Source organism: Argiope bruennichi, chromosome 5 (assembly GCF_947563725.1).
Source record: "Argiope bruennichi chromosome 5, qqArgBrue1.1, whole genome shotgun sequence".
Lineage (NCBI taxonomy): Eukaryota > Metazoa > Arthropoda > Arachnida > Araneae > Araneidae > Argiope > Argiope bruennichi.
The window spans coordinates 110,172,045-110,187,423 of NC_079155.1; the positions used below are offsets into that span (position 1 = coordinate 110,172,045).

At 28.6% G+C, this 15,379-nt stretch overlaps 1 protein-coding gene across 1 annotated transcript in view; it reads right to left on the bottom strand.

Annotated features, from left to right (window-relative positions):
* Window positions 1–14,200, bottom strand: part of LOC129969434 (mitochondrial import inner membrane translocase subunit Tim17-B-like) — a 28,478-nt gene extending 14,278 nt beyond the window's left edge. Inside the window, exons 1-3 of the mRNA XM_056084003.1 lie at window positions 14,070–14,200; window positions 8,271–8,370; window positions 969–1,032 (exon numbers count right to left, since the gene is read on the bottom strand). Coding sequence (XP_055939978.1) covers window positions 969–1,032; window positions 8,271–8,370; window positions 14,070–14,095 — 190 coding nt within the window. The 5' untranslated portion in view covers window positions 14,096–14,200. The remainder of the gene's footprint in view (window positions 1–968; window positions 1,033–8,270; window positions 8,371–14,069) is intronic.
* Window positions 14,201–15,379: the final 1,179 nt, after the last annotated feature.

Below are 15,379 nucleotides of genomic sequence, written 5' to 3' on the forward strand. Positions count from 1 at the left end.
TCAAAAAAAAAAAAAAAAAAGTATCATTGAGGAGTTACTTTTTTTAAACTTTTTAAGATTGTATAAAATTATTTTTGCTTGATAATGAGTTGATATTATTGCAGAAACACATTAAAATCCTGTTTTTAATCTTTAATTAAACTTTTATTAGAGCAGCTTTTCTTATGTCCAACAAATCTAACTCTAGGGAATATGAAATTTATCTTGCTGTATTTTTATTTTTTGTTGTTCAAATAAATTTCTATACTCTTTTTAAACAACACTTAAAAAGTTAAGCATATATTTATCAGGCATAAATTTTTCCATGTCCCAAACATTAAAAAATTACGTTTGAATGTTTTTTGAGTTGCAATAAGTATAGTGTAGTATATATTTTGTAAAATATCTTCTGGCAAACTGTTCCAGTATTTCATTAAACATCAATGTATATTGTTGATGAAAGAAGCAGAAAAAAAGCTCATTAAGCAGTAACTTAGTATATCTAGGAACCCCGGGCTTTTTGCCCTGAATTTTTTTGTTTTATTGATTTTCTTTCTTGATACATCCAATAAACAAAACTTTACAATTATGCTTTTGACTTATTGTATTTCACATCAAATTGGCTTGGCATTATATCCAAATTTTCTTTTTCGATTCTTCAGAAAATTAAGCATTTTTTTAAAGGACCCACTCCCAAATTAAGCACTTTTAAAGGTGCTTATAAATGGTTTTCGAATCTTGGCATGTTTCATGACGCTACACACCCTGTCTTAGTACCAATATATACTTTCAGACATTAATTTTTTAGAAAATGTCACTAGCTACAATAATAATTTATTAATGCATCTAATATTACTAAAGAAATATTATGCATATAGTACTTTTTATACAAGCATAATTTAAAACTAAACTGACAAATATAATACAAAAACTGAGATTTTAAACACATTTCTTTTTTAAAAATCTAATTAATAAAATATTCAACCTACCTCCTATGATAGGAGCTCTTTGCTTAACAGCTGCTAAACTACCTTGCAACCTTCTTGTTGTCCCCTGAAAATGAAAAAAATGCCCTGTTTCTTAAAAGGTAAAAGTAACATATGAAAATAGGGTACACATAATTGGAACAGTATTAAAAAAAAAATCCATACAATTATAATCAGATATTACAACATAGTTCAATAATGTTTAGTTAATTCACATACAATTTCTTCTTTATTCTGCGGCAGTTCTAAATGGTAACAGTGAATTAATTTTCAAATCTTGTGTGTGCGTGCATGTGTGTGTATGTATGTATGTATATATATATATACACACACAAAATTCTATGGCGAATAATTTCGAGGAACATTCTATATCAAACAGATAAGCTTTTATGCAAGTCTCATAAGTATGGGGTTCCTATTATTATTGCAAGAAAAAAAAATGAAAACTAAGAATTCCAAGGACCAGAAAATTATATAGATTCAGGCATTAAAATACAAATGATAAATTTAAGACTTCTGTTTTCATTATTAATATTCAAATGTGACATTATTTCCTAATGATTCTAGATCTATTTAGTTAAAAGCATTCTAATCTTGCATTAATAAGATAAAATGTGCGGTTCAAAGTGAGTTTGAAGACCTCAATGTCACTATGCTGCTACCATAAATGCTAATTTCATTCTTAATTACTATTAGGTGCTCACTACATAAAAATATTCCCACTTTAACTAAAGCACAATTCGTTAAAAAATCATTAATCCCACAAGATTTAGAACTGTTATTTGATACTTCTATGCATTAGAAATCTATTATTCCTTGCTATTTCAGTCAATTTTTTCAAACTTCTACAATTCAGAAATCATACTATCTCTCTCAAATTTTCAGCCTTCTTTTAAAACCATTTAGTTAATCTGCAATGCACTCCCCCCCCCATTTTTGAAATTGTGAGCTTTGCTTGTCCATATCTTATGACATATTTAGAGTGGGTATATTCTACATACAATTTCTTTTGTGTTTTGAAAATTTTGTGAATTGTGTGTGTGTGTTTTCCCCCCTATTCAATTAACTAAAGCCAGTCAATTAACAAAACTTTCTTCAGTATTTTTATTTATTGGAAATCCTCTTAACCGTAGCCTGAAATCATCAGAACCTTCACTATCCCCATAATTTTTAGATCAGCATTTGATCTTCCAAATATATAAAAATTTATGAATTTGATTCTTGGACAACTTAAACTCAAATTCTATTGAATAAAAAGTAACAGCATTAAAAAAGCATCTATAAAGAAACAATGAATGGTAAAATATCTCAAGGTGCTATGCCTTTTGAAGATCCCTTGGCTCTTATGGAAATCCTTCTAGCTTTCTCATTTTCCTACTTTTTTCCAAGATACAAAGAGAGAAAAGATTAGCAATTGACAGCATCCTCATGTCAACAACTTTTCTGTTGAAATTCTTAAGGCTAAATAAAGTAGCACTAATTTTTGTTCCAAAAAATAAAAAACATATTTCTCTTTATTAGTCCACAACATAATGTACTTCCAAGTTTACAATGTAAGGGGAGCAATTTCAGCAAAATAAAAATCAAAGAATAGAAACCTCAATTTCGAAAATATAACCAAAAAAATCAGAAACTTATCAATACAAGAGAAACACCTATTATTTCTATTTCTGAGCAACAATTTCATAGCATGTGAAATTCATTCTGATCCACGTTAAGAAACTAGTTATATCCAATTTAAGAGACTAGTTAAATTTCTGAATAAAAGGGTAAATACTTGTCAACTTTAATCAACCAAAAACAATGCTTTAAAATATTTTTCTATTTCCCGATAATGATTTTTTGCAGTATGATTCTGAAAATAACATTTCAGTATGAAATCAAAACTGAAGCAAAAGCAAATAAAGTTATTTTTCACTAGTCAAATATTTTGACTAAAATGAAGAAAGTCTGATTTTAAAGACAACTCAGTATTAACTCTCCAGAAAAAGCATTTTCATTTTTAATTTGACTAAAACATATGAGATCGATGCATATAGCTGATGACATAATTCTATGATAAGTCAAAACATAAATCGAAAAAAACAAGTGTATTTTAAAGGGATTTATTTATTAATCTAAACAATGCAATAGAACAAAAATTTGATCATATGTACTTATACCAATCTTTACATACCCAAAATTTAAAAAGTTCTATCAGAAGAAATAGATAAATATGTAACAACCCAAACAGATAAATGATAAAGGCTATTTTAAAGGATATGATAATGCTATAAGTTAACAGCTCAGAAGGAGGAGAGAAATTTTTTTGATGTTAGCAGAAGCGAGACATAACAAGAAATTTTTCTTGTAATATCACTCTAAATGCTTAAAATTAGTGTAGCACAGCTTTCTGACCCAAACAATAAAAACTGTAGGAGTAAAAGGTTGTGTGCACATCAAGATTTTCTTTTATATAGGGGAAAAAACTTTAAACAGACAGTTTTGTTATTACCATTAAGCTTTCCTGTGATTACTAATTTAAATTTTCAGTGAAACACAGATTAAAACAATACCAGGATTTGCTCAATGGAACAAAATACAAGATACATAAAAGTGAAAGAAAAGAAAAAAAAGAAAAGAGAGAGAGAGAGAACATGACAAATCAGAATAATTAAAGGAAATGAAAATACAAAAGTGAGGTGAAAGTTCATGCAGTTACAGAAAGCATAAGTTCTGTAAAAATCTTTATTCAATACAGAGAACAGAGAATTTTTGCTTTAATCCCTTTTATAATAAGAAATTAAGATGTTTGGTACTTTCTACACAACCTCCCCATTTTTTTAAAAAACCAAGAACACATTTAATGAAGTTAAAAGAGTTTTAGTAATTACTTGGTGAGAAACAATTTAATTTACAATATAGCAAAATAAGAAACATCACTTTATGAGAATTCAACTTATTGTCAAGTTCAACGGCTGAAATTTTAGTTTAGGAAACAACCACACGTTTCAACAGTAGAGAGAGAGAGAATAAACGAGACCAATCAGAATAAAGAAAAGAGTGATTTGTTCTTTGTGTATTCTTCTTATGAAAGAAAAATGTTTTAACTATATATTTTGTATTTTATATGCATGCAGATAAAAAATTAAGTATTTTCCTTAATTATTAAACAAATAAAAACAGTTCAAAGTTCATATCACATATGTCAGATTTCAAAGACAAAGTTCAATCTGTAAAAATTCAATTTGCTTTTATTATTTCAAACAAATATTAATTTCAGTATACTGAAAGATAATAAGCTCTCTCTCATCTTATTACTTGTTCAAGTAGAATTTAAAAAAAAAAAAAAAAAAAAAAAAAAACGTAAAATAATCTTGAACATTCAAAGAATAAATGGGAAATGAAGATTCTTTGAAAATCTTATTTGTTTCCCTTCAGTGGCACAGTTGTTAGCAAACAATCCAACACTGCTTCCTATTCAGGAGCACTTCATTTAGTCTTCTATCTGGCATTCAATCAGTCATACAGAAACCGATCAAAAGTGGCAGAAGACCCAACACTAACAGTAATCTTCTTACAACCATTTAATATATAAAATGAGTGAACAAGAAGAAATGCTTTTCATCTCATTCAGTATAATATTTGTCTCCCTTCATTGGCACAGTTGTTGCCAAAGAATCCAACACTGCTTCCTATTCAGGAGCACTTCATTTAGTCTTCTATCTGGCATTAAATCAGTCATACAGAAACCGATCAAGAGTGGCAGAAGACACAATACTGACAGTAATCTTCTTACAACCATTTAATATATGAATGAGTAAACAAGAAGAAATGCTTTTCATATCATTCAATATAATATTTGTCTCCCTTCATTGGCACAGTTGTTGGCAAAGAATCCAACACTGCTTCCTATTCAGGAGCACTTCATTTAGTCTTCTATCTGGCATTCAATCAGTCATACAGAAACCGATCAAAAGTGGCAGAAGACACAATACTGACAGTAATCTTCTTACAACCATTTAATATATAAAATGAGTGAACAAGAAGAAATGCTTTTCATATCATTCAATATAATATTTGTCTCCCTTCATTGGCACAGTTGTTGGCAAAGAATCCAACACTGCTTCCTATTCAGGAGCACTTCATTTAGTCTTCTATCTGGCATTCAATCAGTCATACAGAAACCGATCAAAAGTGGCAGAAGACCCAACACTAACAGTAATCTTCTTACAACCATTTAATATATAAAATGAGTGAACAAGAAGAAATGCTTTTCATATCATTCAATATAATATTTGTCTCCCTTCATTGGCACAGTTGTTGCCAAAGAATCCAACACTGCTTCCTATTCAGGAGCACTTCATTTAGTCTTCTATCTGGCATTCAATCAGTCATGCAGAAACCGATCAAAAGTGGCAGAAGACCCAACACTAACAGTAATCTTCTTACAACCATTTAATATATAAAATGAGTGAACAAGAAGAAATGCTTTTCATATCATTCAATATAATATTTGTCTCCCTTCATTGGCACAGTTGTTGCCAAAGAATCCAACACTGCTTCCTATTCAGGAGCACTTCATTTAGTCTTCTATCTGGCATTCAATCAGTCATACAGAAACCGATCAAAAGTGGCAGAAGACACAATACTGACAGTAATCTTCTTACAACCATTTAATATATGAAATGAGTGAACAAGAAGAAATGCTTTTCATCTCATTCAGTATAATATTTGTCTCCCTTCATTGGCACAGTTGTTGCCAAAGAATCCAACACTGCTTCCTATTCAGGAGCACTTCATTTAGTCTTCTATCTGGCATTAAATCAGTCATACAGAAACCGATCAAGAGTGGCAGAAGACACAATACTGACAGTAATCTTCTTACAACCATTTAATATATGAATGAGTAAACAAGAAGAAATGCTTTTCATATCATTCAATATAATATTTGTCTCCCTTCATTGGCACAGTTGTTGGCAAAGAATCCAACACTGCTTCCTATTCAGGAGCACTTCATTTAGTCTTCTATCTGGCATTCAATCAGTCATACAGAAACCGATCAAAAGTGGCAGAAGACACAATACTGACAGTAATCTTCTTACAACCATTTAATATATGAAATGAGTGAACAAGAAGAAATGCATTTCATCTCATTCAATATAATATTTGTCTCCCTTCATTGGCACAGTTGTTGCCAAAGAATCCAACACTGCTTCCTATTCAGGAGCACTTCATTTAGTCTTCTATCTGGCATTCAATCAGTCATACAGAAACCGATCAAAAGTGGCAGAAGACCCAACACTAACAGTAATCTTCTTACAACCATTTAATATATAAAATGAGTGAACAAGAAGAAATGCTTTTCATATCATTCAATATAATATTTGTCTCCCTTCATTGGCACAGTTGTTGGCAAAGAATCCAACACTGCTTCCTATTCAGGAGCTCTTCATTTAGTCTTCTATCTGGCATTCAATCAGTCATACAGAAACCGATCAAAAGTGGCAGAAGACACAACACTAACAGTAATCTTCTTACAACCATTTAATATATAAAATGAGTGAACAAGAAGAAATGCTTTTCACATCATTCAATATAATATTTGTCTCCCTTCATTGGCACAGTTGTTGGCAAAGAATCCAACACTGCTTCCTATTCAGGAGCACTTCATTTAGTCTTCTATCTGGCATTCAATCAGTCATACAGAAACCGATCAAAAGTGGCAGAAGACACAATACTGACAGTAATCTTCTTACAACCATTTAATATATGAAATGAGTGAACAAGAAGAAATGCTTTTCATCTCATTCAATATAATATTTGTCTCCCTTCATTGGCACAGTTGTTGGCAAAGAATCCAACACTGCTTCCTATTCAGGAGCACTTTATTTAGTCTTCTATTTGGCATTCAATCAGTCATATAGAAACCGATCAAAAGTGGCAGAAGACACAACACTAACAGTAATCGTCTTACAACCATTTAATATATAAAATGAGTGAACAAGAAGAAATGCTTTTCATCTCATTCAATATAACATTTGTCTCCCTTCAGTGGCACAGTTGTTGGAAAAGAATCCAACACTGCTTCCTATTCAGGAGTTCTTCATTTAGTCTTCTATCTGGCATTCAATCAGTCATGCAGAAACCGATCAAAAGTGGCAGAAGACAAAATACTAAGTTCTATATTCTAAAAAATTTTAATAGCTTAAATATAAAATTCTTTTAAATTCTTATTCCATTGAAACAACAAAAATTAAAATGGTGAATTATTTTATTCATTTTAACAAACACACAATAACGAATTATGATTCTATAACTAATCAACCAATATTAGCGATTTTAAAATGAACACAATGAGGGAAAACTAGAATATAACATTACACATAAATTTTAAACCTAAATTCCGTAACATTGCTTTTAATCCTATATCACTTAAATACACTAAGCTTAGGTTACAACATAACATTTCTGAAATATAAGCAATGTTGCACTACCATATATATTAAATATTTACAATTTGACACTTCTCCCCGAGTAAAAAAATACAAAATAAGTAATCATGCAAAAAATAGCAATTCTTAAAACCACCAATATGATTTCACAACTTTCATTTTTAAGGTCATATAATTAAAATAAAATTATTTACTGAATGTAGATTCTGAACAAATGTCAGCATTAATGAGACATAACATAGAGCGATTCATGCCATGTCACTCTTAATGCCCATTATTAATTTTGCACATCTTTCTGACTCAAAAAGTAAAAGCACTATTTGAGTAAAAGGTTGTGTGCAAGCTGGTCATTTTCACCACACACAAAAGCAACATATTATAATAATCACAATAAAATATCTTCTATGCTTTATGAACCTATGAATATAATTCTATATATATTATAATTTAATAAAACATGTGATACAATTTGATAGAAAAATGAATACTTAAATCAATGGGATCAACTATGCAGTTTTTTTGGGGAAAAAATATAAAAACTTATATCAAGATTAAAAAGTCAACATAAAACAAAATATCCTTAATTTTCTTTCCGTAAAACAACAAAATTTTATTTCAAACTTCACAACTGGAAAATTTTTTTTATCACTAATTCCAAATCGTAGCTTATTTTTATAAATACCTTCAAAGCATTTTTGATATAAATTTAATTTTTTTTTCTTTCTCTTGCAATGAATTGCCGATCTAATACTTAACACATTTTCAAGAGCATAAAAGATTATTGATAAATATTACCATATTAAAATTCTTAATTTATATAATCTGTTTCGAAGTAAAAAAAAAAAAAAAAAAAAAAAGAACTAATACTCACAGATGGTGCATTTCGAAAGCCTTTTATTGCTTGAAAAACAGCACCTCCAATGCAGCCCATTGTAAAGGCTCCACCACAATCGTCCACAATTCTCCATGGACTGAAAGATTAAGTAATCTATGTATTACACAGAAAATTTCATCCTATCACATTCTGAAGATATTTTTATAATAAAAAAGTTAGGAGTTCAGATAGTGATCACTAGCTAAAAACATTTAATATATATCCTGATAAATTATAATTTCTTCATTATCTGGGGAAAAATTACATATGAAAGTCAGTAGTTTAGGAATGAGCATGTTCTGTCATTTATATTCTCAATCACACAAATTCTGACAATGAATTTTGCGATTATACAATCCTGATCATAATACTAATATGATGTTAAACAGATGCGATGTTAGATTCAATTCAATTAGAAATCTGTTTTTTTCTTTATGTATCTAATGTTACCATTTCCAAATTGTAAACAGATGTGATATTAGATATAATGCAATTATAATTTTTTTTCTTTTCTTTTTTTCTTTATGTATCTAATGTCACCATTCCCAAATAGCGAGATTCTATCTTGTCACTCCAAACTGCACTGTATATTGTTCTATTTTATAACTAATTTTTGCCCAGTTTAACTCTTTCAATTTTTTCTAGATTAAAAAATGGCGTTTTTTTGTGCAATTCCTACATTTAGACTACATTTCTCTGATCTGCAATATATGGTCCTTACAATTAATTTTACATCAAATACAGCCATTTCATTTTCTATGCTTTCATATGATTTTCAACATAAAGACACAATTTTTTAATCATTCTATCATCATTTGGAGTTATGCAACCTTAAATTAGTGATTAAATTTACCTAAAACTACTTCAAATTATTTAGAAATATCACCATTAATAAGATTTTCATGAATTTTCTGTCTAATTTAAATATAACTAAACCTTTGTTTATGAAATGGTAAATTTTCAGAGTTTCCAGAAAGCCAAGTTATCTCTTGATGCAGTTCCTTTCATTTTTTTTTTTATTTCAACAATTCACAAAAATAGAATAAAAAAAAAAACAAAAAAAAACAGATCAACTTGTTGGTCAGATTATTAGACCTAAAGCTACCAAATTGAAACAAATTTTAAAGGGTAAGAATATGTACGTCCTTAAAAATATTATACTATATTGAATTTATACCATTTTAAAATTTATGAAATGTCTCTTTCAATAGCAACTAAATTGTTATGCAAATTCTTTCTAAATTTAAGGAAATGTTTTAAAATATTTTTTAACACAGTTTTTGACAGATTTCATTGCTGAACAAAAATTCAAATAATTTTTGCTTTAGCGAATATTTAACCATGCGATTTTCTTCCATTCTTAAAAGCTAAGTAAGGATTCTTTTTAATATCCGAATAATTTATATCACAATTAATAATAAAGATGAGTGTGTGTGTGTGTAGCAAGCTGGCACTCTAGATGCCAAACCATTCTGACTTTTTGCTAATACAATTAGAAATATTTTATAAAGTTCAAAATTTCCAAATTCTGTAAAGTAATTTGTAATTCCATTGTGGTAGAAAAATGTGAAATAAATATTCTAATTATTTAGACATGAATAATGTGAATATTAGAATTTATGGTACAAATCTAAGACACTATTTTTTTCATTGATTAGCTTAATTTCACTTAGCTTAATCTACTTAGACTAGTTGATACCTTTTTTGTTGTTCAGCTGAAAACCATTCAAATAAAAATTATAATACCTATTCCAGAATTACCGTAACTACAAAATAAAAGCTTCAGAATTATTCAAACTGAAAATTAATCTTAAATTTGAACACACCAAATTTTTTTTTACAAACTCAGATATTTTTTCAATTTTTATATACTTTATTACAATTGAACTAGATTTTTCCAAGCAATACTGAATTATATTAGATTGAAATAAAATATAAATTTTCAGATTGTAATAAAATTTATAAGATTCAATCTTAATTATAAATGTTGATGCAGCCAAATTTCTCAATATAGAATTTTTAATTCAGAGATATAAAGTAAAAATTCTTAGGTGCAGTTAGTCAAATCTTTTCTTTAACGAAGTATTTCTTTTATCTTATGCATTCTCTTAAAGAGTCTCAAGATTTAGAACTAAAGTATCTATAAACTAAAAAAATAAATTAAAAAATATTAGAAATCAAATCAAAATAATTTATTCATTTCCCATGTAGAAAGAAAAATAACTTTTTACGTGGATGTAGCGCTAAACACAAGCCATGAAGCTACTTTCACCACAAGCAGTGTCTGAATCACTGAATAGTGTATGCCTTTCCGATTCTAAATCAGCATAAACAAATGTTACCTTAATATAACAGGAACCAGATGAGAAAGTACCTGTTATCAAACTTGGGGGGAGGGGAGGAGAAAGTAGTTTTTGAATTTAGCAAATAACGATCTTAAAATTTACTGCGCTGGATATAATGTATTAAAACTCAGTTTAATAGTTTATTTGTCAAAAATAAAAAACGTAAGTGGACAAAATGGTTTGGAACAGATAGTAGCTATAGTAGAGAAGTTTCACATTGTAAAAAAAAAATGTATGTTAACTTTCCACCCAACTTAAGATTTGAAGTGAAAACAATCAGCATAATTCAGATATGCATAAATTTATTATAACTATTCTTTTTTTTCTTAAAACCTATGGAAGTGTTGTCTGACCACCATCTAAGAACATCTTTCTTATCATATATTTGGCATAATCAAGTGGATTCAGCCAGTAGTTTCTCATAGCATGACAATTATACATTTTTTTTTTTTTAGTCTTGACACTTAGCCCCCCCCCACTTCAATATTCCAGTCAATTTTTTTTTCTCTCCTCAAACAGTCAAGTAGACTGCAATTCCCAGTTATTATATTAAAATTTTCAGTTTAAAGAATAGTACCGAAATTAGGTTCTTGAAAAATTCTACTCCTTTTTGAAGAACAATTTCAAATGCTTCTACATGAAATTGTGAGTGATTACAGTGATAAAGAAATAAGCACTCAGAAGACTCTTAAATGCAAATTTCCATTTGAAATTAATTTTAAATCATTGATACCTGTAAACGAGGAAAAATCAATAAGTTTGTAGATCACCGACATGCAAAAATTGTAATACTTAAAAAAAAAAATGCCACCTACCAAACAAAATTCTGTTTGGTAGATGACCATTCTCCATTCAACAAATGGTTTGTGATTGTTTCCAAAAAACTAGGGTAAAGTAGAAAATGATATAAAATGATTATAAAACCGGCTATTTTTGAAAAAAATTTCTTACTACACTATTTGAGAATTGCTACAATTTGTTCCGTTTTTTAACGTAATCATTTTTTTCCCCCCTTAAATGTTATAATTACACGATACGGAGGATAATGATAATAAATAGAAAAAAATTTAATAAACTATAAAATCTGCATTATTTCTTTAAAATCAAGAGAATAGAATTAACCCTTTATTAAGCATATTCAAATAGAAATTTTAAAATATAAATTCAAATATCAAAATTTTAAAGCTGAGCTGTAATATTAAATATTGGTTTTTCTAGAATTAGGATGATCGGCACACTCAGACCTAGAAAAGTATATCTCTTCAATAGGAAATACAACAAGATATTTGATTGTAAGCAAGCCATTTTCATCTTTTGTAATCTGATCAATCAATCAGATCGATTCATCCACTTTTTGCTATCGTACTTTAGTTGAACCCAACAATTAACATATGTTTTGTTTAAAGGAGGTGCTTTAGAACTTTTTATTCATTGGTTTTCTTGCAGCATTAGATTTTTATTAAAATTCATAGTTTAGGAAGAATAGAATGTTTTCTTCATTTTATGACATGCATGCTCTTTGAGAAGTCTGGCTGCAGCCACTCATCTGTCAGAAAACCTCATCTACTGTTACCTAACTTTCTTTTCAGTGCAATTTTTATTTCACTCAAAGCTGAAGATAAAAAAAATAGCCAATTCTAATTCTTTCAAAAGATATGCAATAGCTTTTGAAGCAAAAATATACCATCTTCTTTTGAAAACTGAGAGTTTCCACTACCTCCTCTTAAACTGAAGAAGATGAACCAAACAGCATTTGCACTACAACTTGTTTCTATATTTCAGCTTTATTAACCGAGTTGAGTCCACAACCTTGAAAACCTCCCACAACATTTTATGAAAACTATTTCTCAGTAATATGCTTTAAAAAGGCAGAGAAAACTGCTTTAGAAACATTTAGTATTATAATCATAATACAATTTATAAAATTTTTAAAAAGATTTTTATTGTAATAAAAATGTATGCAGAATATATAGGCTGAATCCCAAAATGGTATTTAAATTAGAAATTTAAATTTTTAAATAAACTGAATTTTATATAAAAATGCACTCTAGTTATATACAAAACTTGCACCTCTGCAATTAACTCCTCAGCATAAGCACCCATTTTTGAACATTACCAAGCATGTAAAATCATCCTGAACCCAAACTGTCAGAATGCTCCTCAGATTTGTGAATGCAATTCTCAGAATGCTCCTCCTACTCATCATTTGTGTAATATGGTCATATTACACAAATATTTGTTTTTTTTTTTTCATGGAACTACGTTCCATTTGAGACAAAAATTTGATTTTTAATAAGGGAAACCAAAATTGATTTTAGCCTTTTATTTCCCCACACCTTTTCTGTACTTCATATTTCATTTGCATAAAACTTATTTTTAAAGTCTTTTTTCCATAAAAATATTGGAAGAATAAGAAAAATCAATATTTTATATGTAGTTTACATTTGAAATTTTTAGGAACATACAGCTTTCAAAATTAGTCAATTTTGTCTTTCTTTTTGATATACATCCTCAAAAAGGATTATCATTCCCCATTAAAAATAAAATAACTTTTTTAACATACATTGGAGGCGTAGAGGGGTTGCCATATTGGCAACTTTAGCTTTAAAATTTGGCGCCAAACTTGGCGGTACCCGTCTCTAGGATTTCATCAATATCTGACGAATCAGAAATTTTGTCATTTTCTCTACTAGTAAGAACATTTGCGAGAAATTGTCTGAATCTTTGCTATGTTCATACACAGCCACACAACGCTAGCACACGCAGGGGTCAAACTGACCCCAAGCCTCCAATAAAAAAAAGATATAACCGTTTCATTGGCATACGCTATTCTAATCTTTCTCTTTTAGCTCCCTCATGAAGGCAAAGAGTATAACAGGCGTAAACTTCTTTAAATTCCTAGAATTTCTAATAAGAGGAAAGATGGAGTCAAAAAGACTACATGCGCGTACTGATGGGTTAGGGATTAGATTAACCACTTGATAAAAATTCCTAAAGTCGTAGTTATTTAAAACTTAAAATTAATTTTTTTAATTAATTAAAAAATTAACTAATATCTTTCCAATAATTTAACCTCTGTAAATCTTTTTTGAAGAAATTAGACGATGCTTCCTCAAAAAAATTTGTTAAAAAAGAAAAGAATAAAATCCCTAAATATAAACGAAAAATACAACGTCTTTAATAGCGCGATTTTATACACGTTAAAAAAGAATTTAACATATGTAAAAGTTAAGATAGCCTGAAAAAAAATATTAAACACGATCCATTGCCGGCTTTTAATGAATGATGCAATCAGTGGAGGTCAATGCATCAAATTCTAATTCAATACAATAAAATAGCATTAATTTGATAACACTGGGGATTTTTTAAACAAAACATATATCATTATTTTGTAATACAAATTAATTAAAATAGCAATAAAGATTTTCCAAAAGAAGAAATACAAACCAACCAAGGTTCACGTGCGTATTCCTCCATTTTGATTTTGAAAAGATTGCGCAGTGACAGTGAAGAAGTTAATGTTTGAAGCTTAATTGCTAAATGGAAAAAAGAAAAAGTTACAAAACGTTAACATGATAACAGGGAGAAATCATAACTTTAGCATACATGATTACATAATTACTAATAGTAATTTTTTTTAATTGTTCGGGATCAATTTCCTAAAATGTAATTGTTTCAAAAATTTAGATTATTCGATCCTCTTTCCGAGATAATCCAGGACCATCAAAATTCAATAATTGATTATTGCGAAAACCTTTTACTGCAGTATTATATGATTATTGATATAAGCAGTAAATTATCTAATCTGTTTTTTTTCCATAATAACGATAATATTTCAATAATTATAGTTGTATGCAAAGATTTATGAATGAAGTTGGAGGCAGTCCATGCTCACGTGATACCTGCATCTCTATTCAAATTTTGAATCTACTCTGAATAAAAGTGCTCATAATCATGAAAACAATTCCCTTTTCCTTTCAAGAAAAACTGGTTTTCTTTTTGGCCTCCTCTAATTTGCCCAGCTTTTAAAATAATTTTGTTTAATTCATTTAAAATGATTTTTTATTTTCATTATAATCACTGATGATCTCTAGCATAGTTGGGGAGAAGATTATCAAAAAAGTTTTCAAATTTATATAAAAAAAATTAAAGCTTTATAGAGAAAATGTAATTATTTTTTTATTTACCACTCTTCACTGTTATCAGTTAATTTCTAGAAATATACACCTATATGTTAAGCAACTTTTTGTCTTAAAAGAAAAGAATATAGATCACAAGTCAATTTGTGAAATTTAAATTTTTGCTTTTAATAACTCAAAATTTCAAACTAATAATAAAAACTTTTGATAATCGATTATTTAATTTGATGTTGTTTATGTTTCAAATTTGCATGCGATTTCCAGTTGTGCCTGTTAAGCATCATATAAACTGATTCCATTTAAGGTAATATCCCTATTTTATGTTTCAATAACCTTTCATATTTTTTTAGAGTAATAACTTTTAGTAAACTTTTACAATAGTTTCTTAAAAAGTATTTCAACTAAGACTTCTGTTTCGGATAACTACGGTAATAAATTTCTTTTATTTCGATTAAATAAAAGATACTATACCATATATTTCCGAATAAAACTAAACTGCCTACAACCCAACAAATGCATTTTTTTTTCCTTCAAAAATTTATCCTAAATTTGAAATCTATAAATAAGATGAAATTAATACTTTTAAAAAATCAGTTACTTTAAATCTCGTCTCAATGAGAGT